The 21,424-nt window shown below is 34.7% G+C and overlaps 1 protein-coding gene across 2 annotated transcripts in view; it reads left to right on the top strand.

Moving 5' to 3' along the window:
• Positions 1–21,424, top strand: part of LOC129804086 (AF4/FMR2 family member lilli-like) — a 30,558-nt gene that overhangs the window by 1,082 nt on the left and 8,052 nt on the right. The window contains exons 3-7 of one of the 2 annotated variants that reach the window (XM_055851119.1): positions 8,445–9,621; positions 11,452–12,273; positions 18,618–18,872; positions 18,942–19,016; positions 19,078–19,247. In XM_055851119.1, coding sequence (XP_055707094.1) covers positions 8,658–9,621; positions 11,452–12,273; positions 18,618–18,872; positions 18,942–19,016; positions 19,078–19,247 — 2,286 coding nt within the window. In that variant the 5' untranslated portion in view covers positions 8,445–8,657. The remainder of the gene's footprint in view (positions 1–8,444; positions 9,622–11,451; positions 12,274–18,617; positions 18,873–18,941; positions 19,017–19,077; positions 19,248–21,424) is intronic. The other variant, XM_055851120.1, reaches the window with a different exon arrangement.

Here is a 21,424-nt window from a genome sequence, read left to right on the forward strand (position 1 = left end):
TTTATAATACAAAGGTAGACTTTGGTGGTGGAATGTAAAAGAACAATTTATTTACGTAAATAAACTTTTTCTTTGGAGTTTGCTCAGATAGATTTATGTATTGTTTATTGGGAATTTCTTTTTAATGATATTCTAACATTTGAATTCATTTAAATGGTTAATAAAAAGAGGCCTATTTATGAAAATAAGTACTAGAGTAAAATCGGTAAAATCAAAACCCATTAAGAAAAAAAATATTGTGCAAAATAGAGGAATGTATGAACGGGTATACAGTAGACTCTCTCTCAAATGGGCATTTCGGGCAAAATGTCATTCGGTTATTGGTAGATTTGGGCGTCAAAGCATTTGTAAATTCCACAAAAAGCGCTTAATTATAAAGAAACACGATAAAATTGGAAGAACTACAGCGAATTTGAGCAAATTAGTTTCATAATTAAACGTGAAAATTGTCAACAAAATTTGTCGCCCGATTGAAAAAGAACCGATTGAGCGAGAGTCTACTGTAAATCATATCCAAACTGGATCCCGGTCATAATTCCGAAAGCCAAAGTCCGGAATGGGCCAAAATCCCGAATACTTAAAAGTGTGATAATTACTCCCATTTTTGGACTCACGGCTGCTGGAGGCAAAGGGAAATTTCCTGTGTCTTGGGAAATTATTCTAGACATTATCCTCCATATATTTTTATCCCTTTCAGGATTTTGAACATTCGGGATTTTGGCTGCCTCCGATCCATACAATTCCAAGTGTAATAGCCTCTACATACTAGAGAAATTTATAACCTTATTTGGCATTATTGAAGTTGACGGTTTCCCCTACACAGAAAAAAATATTTTGTAAAATAGCTCGTAAATGTTTGTGAATTCCTACTAAAAATTCCTACTTCGTAAATCGTATGACCCAAAAACTAGTTTATAGAAGTTTGTACTTTTTTACAAACATTGTTTGTAATATAATGACCTGACGAGCATTTTTTGGTCTTTTACAAACATTTGTTCGTACAGCTTTATCTGACAAAATTGTACGAACAAATGACAAAATTTTAGAAAGACTTTTCTACTCTGAAAAAAATGTTTTTTTAAACGAACAAATGGATTTTGTTGAAATTTTGTGAAAGGGATGTTATTTACCCATTTAACAAAAGTTTTTCTTGTATTTTACATAGAAAAACACCCTTTTGACAAACTTTTAACAAGATACAGTTGGCCATCGATTTGACAGAACTTTTCCATATTCTGTATGGAAGAACATCCTTTTTACAAACTTACGTTGTTAATTTGACAAAACATTTTTTTCAGAGTATGTGTTTACGAACATTTACGAAGAAATGTTTGTCCGTGAACAAAGAATACTAGGCGAGTGATCGTGTTATAAACATTTGTAAAAAATTACAAATGTTTACGGACATGTTTATAGTTTACACGGTAAAAAATTTCGGCACATATTTGTTCCAAAAATTAGCTCGTCCACGGACACCATAATTTTTGGCACAATCTTGTTCATTTTATGAGACTCAAAAAGATAATCAATATTAGTAACGAATTTGTTCCAAAACGTAGCTCGTCCACGGACACCGAAAATTTTTGGAATAAATTTTTTTCTTCTAGGAGAAACAAAAAGACCGAAAAGATTACAGATAACAGATTTAGCGAAGAGGACGCTAAATCTGTGACAATTTTCGTGCTACAGTAGACTCTCGCTAATTCGGCTCTTTTAAGATCGGGCAACTTTTTAATTCGGGCAGCGGTTACATTTGAAAAAAGTTTGTTGTCATTTTTCAAGTTTGATTATGATTATCAAATGAATCAAATATGCTCAAATTTGCCATGCTCTATCTCTGTTATGATGTTATTTTGCATTATTAAGGGATTTTCATGCAATTTACGATATACATGAGTGCGTAAACTCTATATCTGTATGCACATGAATAAAAATTCGTTGCATTTCAAAAAGTTTGTCGCCCGAATTTCTGTCTAATTCGGCTGACATTTCGGTCCTATATGCCCGAATTTGAGAGTCTACTGTACATGGTTTCACTTTTTTAATTCGAGATTGCCTTCCCCTTCTGCTGCCAGTACTCGCATATGATTTCGTCATGAACGCGTCTGCATATAAAACACTCTTAAGTTGATTCTTATTTGATGTTCCTTATGAACTTTCGCCACCGAAATCCATTTCGACTGAAGTATAGGCCTTAACTGAGGAGCTCAGAGCGAAACAACGCTATTTTAACTCTTTCGTCTCCTTTGGGACTCTGGGTACCCATGAAAAAAATAATTTTTTAGACTATTTAGAATCGATAAAATTCCGATTCTTGTGGATGATTACAAACTATAAGGATGTCAAAATCTAGGATATTTTTTGCAGGATCCCAATTAACTCCTGAGCTAAGATATTCTTGGTCAAAAATCGTGAATTTTCGATTTTCTGCTTCCTTGCAGATATTGTGACTTTTTTGATATTTCTAGACCAGAATAAGGAAAAACCTCTCGGGGCCAATAAGTATGATAACTACCAATTACAGATTACATAAATTCGAAAAACAATTTTTTCTTAAATTTTCAAAAAACTTGTTCAAACTTTATGGGTACTCTCTCATCCACAAAAATCTAGAGGTCAAATGTAAGGTTATCCCGCCAATGCCCGCCATTTGCTTTTTGACACCAACCTTGTAAGAAAATTCAAGCGAGAGCGAAATTTTTGTCAATATGGCCGATAATTTTGACATTTGACAGCGAAGGAGATTGCTTTCGGGGAAGTTTTTCCTATTCTTCCAGATTTTGGTGAATTCTGATTGTCCAGGAAGTGTTTTTTGGCTCTTGAGAAAGCTTAATATGTCTACAATAACATCGTGTTGAGAGAAATGTGTGTTAAAGTGTTATTGTGTGAAATATTTTGAGGAATCTGTTGGCAAGCAGGAGCTGGGTGTCCTTTTTAGCACTTCCTGGACATCCCACAAGATACCGGTCAATAATTCTTCTTGTTTTAGTGATCAACATTGTAAAGGAGTCATTTGACACGCAAAAATAATTCACAAAATTGATATTATTGGCTTTTGGAAAATTGAAGTTTGTCCAAGTTTGTATCCTTTGCGTTCTTTAGGGGACGAGAGTTCCCATGAGTTTTCCAATTTCCCAGAGGCGGAGAAAATTCTTTCTCTACAAAAGTATCATATTTGACCACTAAGATATGTTGTGGTCCGGAAAGAGTTAATAGAGAAATGCATACGACTTAGAGTTTTTTTGCTCCGAGCGCCTCAACTGTAACACGAAATCACTTACACGAATTTGTTCCCGACAATGGGAACAAAAAGATTGCCCATGCGTAACAATTTCGTTCCAAAAATCACCTCATCCACGGACACCGAAAATTTTTGGAACAAATATGTTACAGATGTAGGAATAATATTGTTATAAATAAATGTACCAATTTATTCCTGACAGTGGGAACAAAACAGCCGAATGCAACAAATTTTATTCCAACTTTCAGGAACAAATTTGTATAAAAACGAAATCAACTCAAATTTGTAGACATTCCACCGTATCAAAACGGTTCCAAAAGAAAACTCTAACAAAATTGTGACTATATTTCGTAACAAAACTGTAAAGAAAACCTTTTGGAACAAAGAAATATCTTCTCTAGGTACAAATTGATTCCAAAAAAAAAATTGTTCCAAGGAAAACTTGTTCCATTATTTTGGTCAATTTCCAACATTTTTTACCGTATACACGAATTACAAGCTTTTGGTAAGTCCCCAATAGGGTGAAATGGGATAATTTGGAATCATGTATATTTTGGTATTTTCAAATTTTCTCACTGTTACATTGGTTGTTCACTATGCCGTACTGCTCCCAAATTTACCATGAAAATTTGTCATATGACATTGTCATATTATTATACAGAATTCCTATGCTGTTCCTAATTGTAATTTTAAGATTTCCTCTCTGTTTAAAATGAACAATGAGAAAAAAGGCTACGAGGCAATACAGTCCCGGATTTCTCTGTGATATTCTCCTTTTGCCTATCTAAAACCTTGCGGAATTCTTAAAATTTCATTCTATATAGATCCGATTTCAAATTATCCCACTCACCCTATATAATTTTTGACAGTAGTAAATTTGAAAAAATACTTCTTAGTTTTGTTTAAAAAAAAAAAATCTTTAAAACCATTTCTATCTAAAAGTAAAATTTTTAAATATTTTATATTTAATTGAGAAGTTTAAGGCAAAAAAGTACTTTATTACTCTCACTTTCTATCTTTAAAAACAAATCACTTGGCGCCGAAAATGTTTTGCGATTTGAAAGATATTTCCTGCGTTTATGCAACTGTTTTAAGAACCTAATCGCATATTTGCAAGTTTTGTGTTTTGGCAATGTCCGGGACCTCTTGTTGGGGAGACTAGAATAAACCAGAAATGGAATGTGTTTTCGTGTATAATTTGTAAAAAAGAAATATGAATCAGACTGATAAATATTCAATAAATAGGAAAGGAGTTATTTTCTTTGAATAAATAGTGGTTTGCACAATATTGTTTTTTTTTATGCGAACTATAACATCGCACTGTATAATTTTACATCCTGCTAATTTTGAACCGGGTTCTCCTATTTTTTTTAATTACAAAAGTAGCATGCGTAGTTTCGAGTTTTTTTTTTGACGTCACGTTGTTTATCTGCCTGTACGTCCGGCTGTCCCCAGCTCTATAGGTTGAACGGTTATAGAAAGAGACATAGGATCTTCGAAGGGAGTCCCGGTCAAAGTGCCGAAATTCAAAATCACAAATTCTTAAAAGTGTCATAGCTACTTCCACGATTGCACCCGCGCTTGCTGGAGACAAAGGGAAATTTTCTGTGTGTTGGGAAATTTTTCTACATATTATTCTCCAATCCGTAGATTTTGTTTATAGGGGAAAGTGACCATGCTTGATACGATCCAAGCTTGAAAATAACTATTTTTTTCTTGTGTTAATCAATAGTTGTGACTCTTCGCAATATATTTTAATAGCTGGTCCTAAGTCTCACACTTCCTGAAAAAATTAGGAACCTAGCTCTTTTTTCCTAGTTTCAGGAAGCAAAAATCAAAAATAGGTCCAAAACTGTAATTTCAATACATGATATTTCATAAGTTTTTTCTTAATTAATGTTGCTGTTCAGGAAAATTGCTATCATAGGCACATAAAGGGTTCATCAGTATTAATATTTATGTAAAAATATTTTTACTTGGGGACACTGTTTTTGAGGGTAGTGACAAATTCATAAATTCTACCTGTGTCCATCCTATATTTTAAGAAGGGTCCATGAATGATAATTTAAAAGTGGCAATTCTATCATTAGATGTGATTCTTTCATAATTACACCTATTGTAATCCTCCAATTTTATCGACAATTGACATAACCTTCAACCCTGTTGCCTGAATTTTAAGGTTGCAAAGTGACATTTTCTTGGACTCAAAGTGAAAAAATGGTTTTCGCTAGTGCCCTAATGTCATAAAAACATGGCTTAGAAAAAATTACATAAAAGTGATTTTAAAACTAAAAACCAGTCGTACAAACGATTTAAGCAGATAGATTAGAGTTCCGTCTAAATATTAATGTGCAATTTTTTGTATCCGGTGCAATTTTTACAGTGAAAATGGGCCTCCGAATTGTCGAATCAATTATTATACAGGAAGTCCCCGGACCCAACTTGTATAAAAATCGCCACTGAATTTCCATTTTCTTGAGGAAAATCTAAGGATTTCCAGGAACTATTTGAGGTTGGATTATGAACCTAATAAGTGAGACATTTTTTTGTTATAGTGGAAGAATCGCTTCGGTTTGTGTGGTAATCAGAAAATAATCACAAACCTTGGAAATCATTTTGCAGTATAAAGCATGGTCACTTTCCCCTATATTTCGAAGAAAATAATTAATTTTATTTCTTATAAAAAATTATTGTTTTCCAAAAGTTGATCATTTGTACGTTTCTAAAGTTGTCTATGGTAAATACATGTGTATAAAAGTATTGATAAATAACAAGAAATAATCTATTTTTTGATAATTTATAATTTAGGTTAAAAATTGCAAATTACAAAAAGTTAAAAGAGGGGAAATTGTACATATATACTGCCGGAATGAATCTTCGTCGTCAATTGCTTAATTTTATGGAAAATCTCTACAAAATATACATAAAATCGCCACGATATATGGTGATAAAGTACGATCACATCTAAAAAACATTACTGGCAGACCTAAGGTTTCGACTAAGAAGGTCCATAACAGCATTATAAGTATCACTGATAGTGACTAATGTGAATAATGCGAGCCACCCTAACATTCTTACCATTTTCTTTCAATATGGGCTTGTTTTTGTAACAGTAAGGACCTGTGTTCCTTCAGCAACCAACTGTCTTTCAATTTATGAAGCAGACATCATTGGGTCACTATCAGAGATACTGACAATGCTGTTATCAACCATCTGAGTCGATACCCTAGGTCTTCCAGTAACGTTTTTCAGATGTACTTGTACCTCAGTAATATAATATTTGAATATTTTATGTATAATCTTTCATGATTTTTCATAAAATCTAGTAACTAACAACGCAGATTCATTCCGGCAGTACCTCTGGACGATTTCATACCCTTTAACTCCTTTAAACTTGCCATTTTAACCTAAATTATGAATTATCAAAAAACATTATTTCTTGTTATTTATCATTACTCGTATATACATCTATTTACCATAGACAAATTTAAAAATGTCCAAACCCACCATTGGCCTCTCAAATGACATAAACTCAAAATATAGCCGGTTAATTTTAAGTTTGTTGCATGTTTTTGACCATTATTGTGAGTAACTTTTCAAATGAGGCAACAAACTTTTGACGCATGAAAAATAAACAACTTTTGGAAAACAATTATTTTTTATATGAAATAAAATTAAATAATTTTTCCGAAATATACATAAATAAGATCTACGGATTACAGGCAACTAATTTGCGAAAAGAAAAAATTTAAAAAGTAATTTTTTTCTATCGTTTTTTTGCACCGGTTTCTCGAACATGCATGAGGCAACAAACTTTTGACACCTACTGTATCGATCAGAGTTATATAATTTTAAGTCGTCTTAGAATAGTACGGAATGGAGCCGTCGTAATAAATGAAAAGCAACATTTTTTAAAGATGCTTAGGTGATTTTTTCGTAAGAAAATCGTCGTGTTTGTATTTTAATATCGGATTATGTATTAAAATATCATTGATTGTATCAGTAACTATGTTGACTGCATATTTGTATTTTATCTGTATTTCCTTGGGAACGATACATCTTCTCTGCATAGTTGTTTATCACAAAGTCAGATACAATGGAAATGCAGTTATGGCCTCTACACATTGGGAGCAATTTTTGTCAAAAATTGCTTTTTTGAAGGAAATTCCCTGCAGCGTTGTAGAGGGAAACGTCAAATTTCTGTCAAAAACGCAATTTTTGACGAAAATTGCTCCCAATGTGTAGACGCCTTTAGAGCAGTTACTGATCCAAGTGATGATTTTACAAGAACATTTACAACAGTATTCCAACTGTATCAAATTTTTAACTTTTTTTTTGGAAATTCCCTTCAAATTAGAATACTTGTGACTTCAAATATTCCATGATCTTTCCTTAGCAATAGTTTTTTTTTTAATTCAAAAACCGTCAGATGTATTTGTCTTCTTTTTGTCAAAATGAAACGATATGTATATTAAAAGTATTAATCCACATGAAGTCAGCAGATTATTCTTTGATTGCACGAATAATCAGTGTTACATATGTGGAAAATCACTACCACTTCTGTTTCAATCACAACTCCATGAGAACTATTCTTGTTCTTTGGTATCGTGAATATGAGATGATTTGGACAGTTTCTCTTTAATATTCATAATCAATTTTTCAGATTGAAAGGAAATTGATTAGAGTAGAGAAACATACAATTAAATGATAAGATTTTAGGGCAGAATCACATTGACAATAAAATGCTCGCCGTAACATCACCGTATTTCGTTAATTTACGCATTTTCATTGCAATTCTTATGCAAATTCTCGATTACTGTATTACCTTATCTCATACTCGGTGGCACTAGGTGAAAATAATATAAGAAAATTGGATAAATAAGACGAAATTCGATAAACAGTGAGCCAAAAAAAAAAAAACTAAGAGAAATTAATAGCACAGTTTTTTTGCTCACCGTTTATCATATTTTTGTTTTATTTCTTCAATTTTCTTATTTTCACCTAGAGCCACTGGGTATGAGATAAGGTAATACGGTAATCGAAAATTTGCGTAAGAAGAATTGCAATGAAAATGCGTAAATTTACGAAATACGGTGAGCATTTTACTGTCAATGTGATTTTTGCCCTTACAGAAAACAAAGTTATGAGATTAAATTCTCATAAATTGTATGACACTAACATGGTGTCCTCTTGCCTTTTGCAGTGGCAACCATGTGGTCAATTGGCTGAGATCGTGGGGCTATCTCAACTCATCAGAGACACACACTTATCCATAAGACGAAAATATACGTAGAATTATAGTAGAATAGTGACATTTGAGATTATCTGGAGGAAGGTGTGTTGAAGAGTGATAGGTGCGTCTTGGACGCAGTGACAGTTTTACGTAGGTGCTGTGTGTTGAAGGTGATCCAAGGCGATGGATCCTGTGGGCCCTTGGTCCTATACGTACAATCGCCTAGCAGCTGGAGCAGCTGCTGGGGCGACTAGTGGGGACTTTCACCATCATTTGGCCACAGCAGCTGCCAATAATGCAACAGTTGGGGCTCCGGCCACAACGTCACAATTACTGGCACAGGCTGCTCATACTACGAGCCTAGGTACATCTGCCAGTTCGGCGTATCCTGGTGGTTTTTTGTCACCGCCAACCGTTGGGTATGATGCAGTATTTACGCCATTTCTGCATCATCCCAACCCAAAGCCGGCTCACTACAGTTCGACGATCAATGCACAGCATAGGCAAGCATTGGCTCAAGCGGCTGTGGTTACAAAACCCGTTGAAAGTGACTATGCTGCTCCGGCAGCGGCACATCATCAGCCCCAGACGTCGGCGTTTTTTGAGCAAGCGTCCAGTGGTGGAAGTGGCAGTGGCGGAGGTTCTGCATCAGGCAGTGCCTCTGGGAGTACGATAACATGGCAAGGTGGTGGAAATCAATTGCCAAGTCCCTTTGGTATCCTGCCCCATGAGAATGTCCCCTCGAGTCCAGGTGGTGGTGCATCTAGTAAGAGTTCGGCAACTGGCAGTAATCCTGCCTCGGCGGCAGCTGCATCTGTCTATGACAACTTCAACGCTCACATTGCTGCACAGTCACTGTATCACATCAATACACAGTTGGCGGCCAATGCAGCTGCTGCGGTGGCGGCTAACAAAGTAGCTGCTGCTGCAGCAGCTGTTCGTTCAGCATCTCCACAAGTGTCCAGCGCCAATAAGATTACCGCTCCGAGTAATTTCTACCAGAGTGTACCAGCTGGCTATGCAGCGGCGGCGGCGGCAGCAGCTGCTGCTGAATCACTAACATCGAGCTACCCATCGACGGTGATAAGTCAGAAAGCGCCAGCTGCGGGCAATCAGGGAGATTTCGGAAGTAGCAGTCCAGGTGGAAGTAAGTCAAGTTCAAGTGCATCTAATTCGTCTTCGCTCAATAATAGCAATAATAATAATAATAATGTCGGTCAATCGTGTGTTATTGTAAGCGCGAGTCCCCCATCCAAAGACTATCGTGTTCTAGCGACAATTGTCAATAGCACATCTGGTCATTCCTCATCCACATCCTCCACAACACCATCCACTGTACAGACACCAATTAAATTGAAAGGTAGGCAGTATTTAGGTCCGCCGCAGTTGCAAAAGCAACCACAACCACAGCAACAGCAACAAATGACAAAGGCACAGAGTAAAGTGTATCCGGAGACAAATGGGGAGAGGGTGGTGGAGGTGCCGCCACAATCATCACCAATCAGCTATACTGTACCCGAACGTTTGAATTCGTATGGTACGACAACGGGTGTTAGTAAATCATCACCGGTCAATAATAATAATCGACCAAATACCAATTCACCTGCCATGCAGACATTTCAGCAAGCAACACCGCCATACCGACACTATCAACAACAACAACAACAACAGCAGCAACAACCAAAAGAGGTTGAAGTTACATTTACGCGTGTGGGAAAATCGAGTTCAGGGAGTGGTAGTGGGAGTGTTGGTTCGGCCGCCACAGATTCACAATATTCAAGTTCAGCATCAACGGGATCGAGTGAGGGTGGTCGAAGACCGAGTCCACATCAGACTCCTTCGCATTCTCAGGCATCCCCACAGATGAGTCATGTGCCCAGTCCGGCCAACTATCCCATGTACAATTCTCCCATGAACTCAATGTCCTCACCGCAACAAACTGAGCAGCACTTTCACCATCCACCCCGGAGTCCTCTAGATGTCACAATCTCACGTGCAAATGCCATTCAAAATCCCGTAGCGTACTCATCCGTTATCACAAGAGCTGTGGCTGATGCAACAAGATATGCCCAGGATAGGGTACCTCAGCAGCAACCATCGCCACAACAACAGAATTGCTGGGAGAGCAATCAACAACAACAACAGACAAAGCGTAGTACTTATACGACAACAAATTACGAACAGCAACAACAAGCATCAAATACGGGAATAACAATTTTACAGGATTTGAGTAATTGTCGAGGAGATCCCATGAGTATTGTGAGGGCATTGCAGCAAGCTGAACAACAAGTGTCACAGCAGACACAGCAAACAACACAACAATCGGTGCAACAACAAGGAGCAAGCGAAGTGCAACAGATTGAAATAAAGACACCAGTACCGAAGAGGCGAGGTCGTAAGGTGACCAGTGATAAAAGTGACAGCGAGAAGGAAGCTACAAGTGACAACCACGAGGAGTACTATCATAATCGAGTACCACCACCCGCCCATAGTTCAACGGCGGTGTCAGCTAATCAACAACAGAGTGCAGCAGCAGCAGTACAGCGAATAGGTCAAAATGGTGGTCAACAGCAAAATGGATCATTTTTTGATCTTGAACGGTGGAATTTGCCACCTCCACCGCCCAAAATGTTTTCATCTAGTGGAAATACGGGAAGTGCTTTTAGTACACAGGCGAGCTTTGGTCAAACCGCACAATCACTAATGGTACCCCATCCGCCGCCCCTTCCCTATTTTCCTGCCTTCCATTTGGCACCGGGTGCCCATCATCATCCCACCACGGATTTTTCCCTAGCATCACAAACTGATGCCGTCGCCTACAGTTCAGGGGTGGATGTCTATCAGCATCCACCCGTCCCTGATGATAACCCTAGTAGTAGTAATTCTAATAATGTTACAAGTAGTTTAGATAGTTGCAATAGCCACGATGTGCGCGAAGATGAGCCGCCAAAAGTTGTAGTACCCAATATAGAGGAAGAACTTGGATTTCTTGCAGAGCGTGGTGGTGGTGGTGCAGCAGCATCAACACCAGTACAGCATCAGCAGATTGTAGGGAATACGATGGGACAGTCAACGATGGTAGCGGGACAACAACAACAACAACAACAGCAACAACAACAACAGCAAGAGGAGCAAAATATCGCAAAGTCCATTGCTGAGAAGAAGTACAATCTGCCGAAGGGGGTGGGATCGGGTTTTATGGGGTCATACTTGAAGTTTTTGCAAGGTGAACGCGATACATCACCCCCACCGGCCAGTCGGGGTGGTCGTAAGGCCACATGGTCAAGAACGGCAGCAGCGGCAAATGCATCATCAACAGCTGCTAGTAGTCAAACAACATCATCTACAACATCAACGATGAAAAATACCCAAGCAGCAGCAGCAGCAGCATACAATCCAAATCAACAGCAAATAAGCAATGGTGTTAATATACACTCACAGCAAATTATCAATCCTGGTGGTGGCAATCAGGGTCAAACCAGTGAAATTGATGATGGCAGGTACTATCAACAACAATCGAGAAATAATTCAAAACGCAAGTACGATGAGCAAGATGATGAGCGTAAGAAGGCAGTTAAGATGGTTGATAAGAATGATGTTGTTGGTAAAGATGGTAAAAAGACACGTGTGCAACAGCAACCACCACAGCAGAATACATTGCAAACACTCCAGCCAACACCGAGTGTCGTACAAGCCACAGCTCCTCCACACCTCCCCCTCCATCCTCACCCCCATCATCATCATCCACAGCCACCGCCACAGATGATGCAACAGTCATATTATCAGCAGCCAGACGAAGGTGCGTTTAACTTCTTTGATTTACATTTAAGACGGCAAAGATGGTGAAGATCACACACAATCGCCATGGTCGTGTAAGATATATATAAAAAAAATATTGGACATTTTTCGTCAATTTATTTCCCACTATAAACTGACATTTATGTCATATTGATAAAGATGTCATTGTGACAGCTGTCAAAATGTTTTTTTGTTTACTCAAACTTGACAGCTGTCAATTTCAGATAAGAAACCACAAGTCGAAATTGACAGATACTTGTCAATGTGTCACTTGCATTCAAGCTTGTTTCGCTTGGAAAGCAACAATTTACTTATTTAAATTTATTTCATGGCAATAAATATTTGAACAGAGTTCAAACATTCTGACAGCTGTCAATAATTACCTTTCATTTTTTTTGACGAAACATGTGTTGACGGGTGTAGATCAAAACGACAATTTTTGTTTGAGAGCATAATCTCCTTATCCCTCTGTTTTAATCCTCTTAAAACTTATTTTTCGCTCCCAGTATCAACTATATATATATATTTTTTTATTCTGTCACCTATTTATTATTTATTTTAATCTTTTTCTCTGAACAATATATCTCATTTCATTCACAGCACAAATAATTTTTTCAATTTTTGTTTTTGTATTGTGTACTATCCAAAAAGCGACTTACTTCCATCCTAGTGTCTGGCTCGTAAAAATCAATGTATTAAAAGTGGTAAGGGTCTCAATCTGACGCATGTCAAAATTTTAATTTACATTAAAAAAAAAGAAAATTCAGTTGTGATGGCCTAACTAGTATGACATTCACTTTGACAGGAAATTTCGGTAGAAAAAAAAACTATTCCTAACCTTAAAATATATGTCTCTCTAATTATTTCAATATTTTTTTGAAAGTATCTTAAAGTTAGAAAGATGATTTAATAATATGGATAGAACAGACTGATGACTGTTAGTAGCACAAAATAATTTACAACACCATATGGAGGAAATGTCAAGGAGATGCTGGAAATATCGTTTAGGATTGAAAGTTGTTGATTTTGTTTTGCAGGATTTACAGAGTCGCAAAATAGCTAATTGCCTCAATTTTGTGATTGGATAAAAATCAAGAAAATTTTAAAATGTCAAATCTGTCAAACGCTTCGGAATCTTTAGGTCCAAGACACAAACCATAAAGATTTCGAAATGTCAAAATTTTTGCCAGGGGACTGACATTAGCTTTGCAAAAGGATGACCATTTTAAGAGCTATTTTTTCTGTCTTATGCATTTTTCATATCTTCAAAACTAAGTTAAAAATTAGTTCGACTTTTATTTTCCAAATTCTATTGGTATATTTTTCTACTATGATCAAAAACAGCTAAACTCAAAAGTTTTTCAGGTTTTGGGTTTCATGAATGTCAAAAATGTTTGAATTTCGAAATGTCTCAAGTGTTAAGATGTACTACTTTTCACAAGGAAAGCGTGTAAGCAACTAAATTTGAAATATTTTTGTCTCACCAATCTAGCACATAATGAGCACAAACAGAAGTAGATTTTCATTCTCCAATAGTGTCTTGGATAAAAGGTAAATGGAACTCTATTTGCGCAAAAAGTCATTGAAGTTCGAAGAATTCAAATTCAATTTCGAATTTTCATACTAAATTTTCGAACAAGATGGGAAAAATCTATCAAATATCACACTAAAAAGCTGGCAAGAGTTACTCAGTGATTATGGAGTGATTAAATAATCGGACAAGAACAGTAAACGTAGTTGATTTCTTTTTTTTTTCTCACAACAATGTGAAGACCGTCACATTTTGACACTTGAGCACTTCGAAATTCAAACAGGATGTACTTCAGCCACCTTGTGGAATTATCAAGAAGTAAGAAATTCTCTTTTTTGGATCTTAGATTTTCGAATTTTTCAAGATCTACTTCTGTACAGAAAAGAATATTTGACATCCTTGAGTATTCGAAATTCAACTTGAACTTTTCGAACATCAACGATATTTTGTTCAAATAGAATTGATAGAAGCTTCGATCAGCCCTGATCCCGCGCAACAACTTCTACAATCTTATATAACGATATTACGTAAACGATATAAAATATTGTAAACATATGTATTTGGAATATACGATCAGTGATTCAGTGGTTTCTGTCGTTCACCTGATGAGATCGGTAGTGAAGTCGGTCGGTAGCCACACTAAGCCTATTTGAGGAGAAATACATTGAATTGAATTTAATAATAACCTTTCGAAGAGGCAAAGCCACTCCAAAGCTAAGCCAAACCTATTCGAAAATCTACCGGAGGCTTAAAGTGCGAGTTCACGAACTTGTTACTTTAGCGCTGATTGTTGTGCCATTTCGAATTTCGGCATTCTTGACACTTCAATCGTCAACAATGTCAACAACAGTGTGTAAGCGTTTGCTGCAAAAAGTGAATTTTTGTTTAGTTTTGTAGAATTTCAGGATGGCAGAACGTTTGAATTGCAGTTTCATTAAATTAAATGTTCTTTTCATGAACTGACTGTTGTGTCTCGTTGGTTTAAAATTTGAAACTTCCAACGGGTTTTTAGGTAAGTTCTTTCTGATATACCTTCGAATCGGTATAAAAGAAACTTCAACCGGGGAGAGCTCTTAAATCGGGGAAATTATTACAGAACGAGAGGAATCTTACCAGATACAAGTGGAGTTAAAATTTCGAAGATCTATTTAAAAAGCCAAAAGTGAGGCGTTCTTCTTAATAATTCCGCAAGGTGGCTGTACTTACTAGGAATAGAAAATACTTTCTGTTCGAATTTCAAAGTGCTCAAATGTCAAAATATGTCGGTATTCACGAAGCAAAGACGCTTACTATTTCAGTCTCATTATTAAATCCCTTCATAATCACTAAGTAACTCTATTGCTAGATTTTTAATGTGATATTCCAGTAAAATTAAAATTAAGTGTAAAATTAAAATTTAAAATTCAAATTTTGCGTTTAAACTTTCGAACATCAAACGACATTTCTGTACAAATAGAGTTCCATTTACCTTTTAGCCAAGACACTATTGGAGAATTAAACTTCACTTGTGTTTGCGCCTATATTGTTGTTTAAATTAATTTTGTCAATTTCTAATGGTCGCATTTTTGCAAATTCTGCCAAAAAACAAAGATTTTGTTCGATAGAATTAACATTTCGTTAAGTGTGAAGACTCTTGAAGTCAGGAAGGTGACATTATCTCTGAAAAATGCAACCAGTTTTAGTGTAAAGTTTTTCCTGTTTTCGTACACATTTCACGAGATATCTTCAAAACTACGTAGGTTGCCAAGTTGGGGTTTTCGGTTGCCTCTTCGTTATTAAATTGGCTTTTATTTTGTATTAGAATTTTTGGCTAATTTATTCTACAATGACAGAAAACAGCTAATAAACTCAAAAGTTTTTTCGGCACGCTAGAAACATTTGGGAAGCATAGGTAATGTCATGCCCCTGCTTGAGTCTTGATGCTTAGCTAAGACACTTCAAGTTTCGCAAAGAAATATCAGAAATTTTGATCGTGGGATTCTTTGACAGCTTCAAAATTTCTTCTTGGTCACAGAATTGAGACAATTGTGTCTACGGTAAATTAAATATCGAAATACAATATTTTACTAGTGATTTTGTAATTAAACAAAATTCCTAATGAATTATTGATGAGAAATGTTTAACAATTACTTTCCTTCACTTTATCCTTGATATTATACGCCATACAAATAGAATTGAATAAGTTCAGCTAATTGGACGAAAAAAAAATCCTCTTCAAATGGGAATGTTGACAGATAACTTAACGAAACAGCTTATCTTAACGAAGCTTAGTCAAATCAAAATTTTAAGTTCATGGCTTTAATTTTTATATTGTCGCAATATATAAAAAAACACAGAATGTTCATCACAAATTTTAGAATAAGTAAAAATAATGGTGAAAACTAGATATGAATAATTTATTAAGGGAAATATAAAACTAATGCCATTATGTGCCATTAATTGTATAAAAGGTAAACTTTTAATATTTTGCAAAAGAAATTAATAAAAAAGAAAATGAAGAAAATGACAAGAATGAGAGGATAAAACAGAATTACATGGATGAGTGATGATGAAGAAAAAGGGAATGTATATCTGAAAAATCTCAAAACGAACAGCAAAGGAAGAATGTGATGTCATACTAGTTGAATAATTTTTTGACAAACTTAAAAGTGTCAATGATGAATCTTACAAAATTGTATTTTTCATTTAAAGAAAAAGAAATTATTTGTATAATGCACAAATATTGAGAAAAAAAACTTGGGATGTATTCCTGGGTTTTGAATAATTCTGAAAAATACGATTTTATTTTCAATTTAAGTGAATACAGATATGATAGAACAAAAAAAAGTGTTTAAAATAGAACAAGAGCTCGCGGGCCGGGTGCTACCGGGCAAAGTCTGTGGGATTGAATATTAATTTAAAATAATTATTGTTAGATGAAATCCACTTTTTTTTACATTTAATGTAATTAATTACAGGAAAAGATGAGAAAAAAAACAAAATCGAATCGAAAAGGTTCAAGAAGATTTTTTTTTGCGAAAGTTCAACTCATTTTAGTTGCAGTATTTTATTTTTTCTTTAAAAATATTTCTCGTTGTACAGAAAAAAATGATAAAAATGTAAAAAAAATATTACAAAAAAAACTAATTAAGAGTGAAGAGTAAGTTTAGTTTTTTTTACAATATTTAATTCCTCTAAACTGAGATATAATTAGTAAAAAAGAAATTATTCATTAGTTTTCAGTTTTCTTTTTGTCCTTTCCAAGCTAATCCGTCATTTCACTTAAAAGTATTGTGAGTTTGAAAAAAAAAATGGATTTTTTTTTCATTTAGAAAACAATTTAGAAAAAAAATGAAGAAGAAATTTTGAGAAAGTGATTGCATAAATTGTATTGAAAGAATTCAAGCGGAAAAAAAGTGAAAGCTATAAAATTTATTGTCGAAAAAGAAATTGTGAATGTAAAATAAAAAAAATCTGATATTAATTTTCACTTAAGAACATAAACTAAAAAAAAAAATGTAGAAAAAATTCCTCTTAATTTTGAAATACTAAAGTGTATATAGTTTTTTTTTTAAAAAAAAAGAAAGAACATGCAAGAAAAACTGAAAAAGCAAAAAGATTTCTCAATAGAATTAAAAAAAAAAATGAGAAATTAATAATTAAGTTGTGTGAATGAAAACAAAAAAAAATAAGGAAGATACAAAAGAAATCTCAATGATAAAGTTAGCTCACGAAAGAAGAAAAAAACGTGAATAAGATAAACAAAAAAAAATGATAAAGAGATATTGAAGAAATTGTTCTGTTGTATGAAACAACTTCATTGTACATATTTTGTATAGCAAAAAGAATGAAGAAGCACACAAAATGAGAAGTAAAGAAAAAAAAAGAAAAATACAACAATAAGGATCGTAAATATTGAAAAAAAAATGCAAAAGGAACAATGTGAAAAAATGGTGAGAAGAAGCATTAATATAACTATTAATATAGGCATCTTGTAATGAAATATTAAGGAGACAAGAGAAAGAAAAATCAGGAAAAATTATATTAAAAAAAAAATAAAAATCCAATATAACTGAAAAAAATATTGAGATTTTTTTTACAAAGGTTTTTAAATGTTCTTTTTTTAAAGGAAACTGCGTTGATTCTAATTTTTCTTTCTTTTCACCAAAAAAAAAATGATATGAGAGAGTTTATTTCTTTTAAAAAAAGAAATAGAAAATAATTTAAAAGAAAAACAGTGATGATCCTCTTTCTTTCTCGGTAGCACCCTTACTAGGTCAAATGGAATTAATTCTATTTAAAAAAAAGATATCAATGTAAAAAACTAAAAATAAAAATCTCAAGGGGTTTAATGGACGGGCTGTGAGCGAAAAATATTTGTAGGAATGTAAAAAAACAATTTTTTAAAAGAAAAAAGCCTTCGGTCATTTCGATAAACAATTTAAAAAAAAGAAAAGTAGAGAAGAAAATCTTCACCGTCTTTGCCGAATGCTCGGAAATTCTCTAAAAAAAACAATATAAAAAAAAGTCTTCCAGAAGCTTTTTTAAAAGTCCAGAGGAAAAAAGCTCATAAAAAAGCCAAGGAAGAACTTTTGAGGAATTCCGAACGAGAGAAAGAAATTGGAGGATCTCACTTGATAATTTCAAATTAATTAATCTTTTTTTTTATTTTTCATCTTATCACCTTCAACTTTTTTCCATCACAAAAAAAACACACATTTTTCTCTCTCATGTCACTTTTATCCTGGATTCCTTTTTGGCACTACATCTGTCCATCCCGTCTGGGAGGATTGGCTTTTGGTGTTTGTTATTTTTTCTCAAAAAAAAACCAAAAGTGCCACTGCGTCGTGAAATGTCCCATCGAAAGGCAAAAGGTCGCAGTGTTCTTCAACTCCTCAATATGTCACTTGATACTGAGGATTTTGCCGGTGCAGCATCAGACGATGAGCCTGCGGAATTTCAGGATTCCGATGCAGATCCCGTATGGACACCCGAAGTTGATGATGATGACGATGAGTACGAGAAAGGCAAGAAGAAAATCAAGAAGACCCGAGAAATGAGGAATAAGATCAGAAAAATGTCTCAAGCAGGTACAACACTTCAAATAAATATTTTTTACTAAAATTTCCCACACTAACAAAATCCTATTCGAAAAAAAGGAACTCCAATGGAAAACTTTATGCAGATGAAGGACGATGATGAGGATGAAGATATGGGAAAGATGTCTGAAGGAGGTAATTTTTTTATGGTTCATTGAGAAAATGTTTTAGAGTTACTGAAAAATTATCTTTTTAGGAAATTCAATGAGGGATTTTCTGCCGATGAAGAATGATGTGCAGGAGGAAGTAGTGAGCTTGGAGTTGGAACAGCAGATTCCCAAGGAGTCTGTTATCCAAATGCACGAAAAGCCCAACGGACAGAAGGCACATGTACCAGAGCATTCGGAAAATCTGGACGGTTTTAAGGTTAGTAATAATAATAACCTACAGAATTATTTTCCACTTATTTTAAGTCTTCATGTCAAATTTTGTTCTACATTTTAAGCAATGAAGCAAGTAGCTCTGTTGGGGTATCCTATAATAATATGACAATGTCGTATGACAGAATTCTGTAAAAGTATGGCAATGTCGTACAGTGCTGTCTCTCTATATGCACACTCTCTATATGCACAGCTTTTGTGTCGGTTGCATTCAAAATCAATTTGTTTACATTTTGACAAAGTAATAAAGAAAATTATTTTCTTCGTAACTAATTTTTCTTGTTTTTAATTTTCTTAATTTTATTTTTTCTGTTTCATATTATATTTAAAATAACACGGGAAATTCTAGAACAATAAAAAATGATAATTTATTAAAAGAAAGAAAAAAGCCGTTGGGAATTTCAAAAAAAGTTGTGCATATTCAGAGAGAGAACTGTCAAAAAAAGTACCCAAACTGTGCATATAGCGAGACAGCACTGTATTACAGAATTATGTGACAGTATGAAAATGTCATATAACAGAATTCTGTAACAGAATGACAATGTCATATGAGAGAATCCTGTAAAAGTATGACAATGTCATATGACAGAATTCTGTAACACTATGACAATGTCATATGATAAATTTTCTTTGACATATCTAGCTCTATGCATAAGTACTCTATGACATAGAGCTCTTTGCAATCGCCAATCGACGCTCACTGGCTTTTAATGCTATCCTGTAGAGAAATTCTGTAACATTCTGGCAATGTCATGACAAATTGTGTTCGAATCTCATGAGAGCTTTTTCGAAAATGCGATCCTGTATCCATGACATTGTCATTTCAGCTTACGTATCATCGCCAAAATACACACATTTGAGATTTCTGGCAATTCAAATGACAATGAATTCTAGGAATCAAATCAACCAGTAGGGGAATTCTGTAACAGTATGACAATGTCATATGACAAATTTAAAATTTTTTATATGATAAATCCAGAAGAACTTATCACAAATCAGACTCTTATCAGTTACGAAAAGCTTCATAGAGCTCCTTGCAATGGCTATTTGATTCTCAGTCATATGACATTGTCATACTGTTGTCATACTGTCATTTGTCATAAGACATTGTCATACTGTTCCAGAATTCCCCTTCAGGACTGACTGACTATATTTGAGTAATTTGAGTAATATCATTAAGTAAAGGGATTTCATTAAAACATCAAGAAATTGCATTTTTGAGCTCACGTGTGGAAGTGCCACAAAATTTACAGAATTCCCTTACAGGTCTCTTTCACTTATTTTGGGGAGTACCAGGTGCTCCTTATGGGCTTCTTTTAGTAAATCAGAACGATTTGTGGAAGCCTTCCCCACCGGTATCCCGTCCTCAAAAGTTACTACTTCAATTGCAACGATTCTTTCGCTTTATTAAGGATTTCTTTCTTCGTCGACATGATTTGACTGCACAAAAAAAGACAAATTTATTCACAGAATCAACCTGTCCGACCTTTTATAAAAGTTGTTCTTAAAAGCAGCTTCAAATTAAATCACTTTTATCTTCCATATTTCACATATATTTTTTATTCACCTTCAACAAAGATGCATTAGATTTGCATGTAGATGCAAAGATCTACAAGAAGCGTCCTTGGCTTTGCGAAGTGCTCGAATTCATAATTTAAATGCTAGACATCAAAAATACTTTCGCATCATTTACCGTTTACCGGTTCTCAACTGATTTATTAATCACTCAAAAGATTCCACAAAATAGTTCAAACTAAAGAGTAATAACATTGATTTTCGGACAAAAATTACTTACCGGTTCACAAACAATTTATAAATCGCTCAAAATATCGTTCAAAACCGATTGGAACTAGTTCAGTTTTATCAGAAATTCCAAGACCTTTCCAACAAGCCCAAACATGATCCCACTCACCTGATAAATGCGCTTTCTAGAGCCCTTTTAACCTTTTGACCTCGAAAAACCGTTATTAGAAATGATTCAACAGTAGTTTCACACGTGATCAATTGTCCGCCTGAGTAATCTATCCAGAAATCGAGCCAAAGAAGATTAGCTGAAAATCAATTCCCATTGTTCATTTCGAACGCACAATAATACGGGCTTCAGATTTAAGGCTTAGCTAGCCATATGGCTTATTATTATTATTATTATTATTATTATTATTA

Source organism: Phlebotomus papatasi, chromosome 2, assembly GCF_024763615.1.
Source record: "Phlebotomus papatasi isolate M1 chromosome 2, Ppap_2.1, whole genome shotgun sequence".
Taxonomy (NCBI): Eukaryota; Metazoa; Arthropoda; class Insecta; order Diptera; family Psychodidae; genus Phlebotomus; species Phlebotomus papatasi.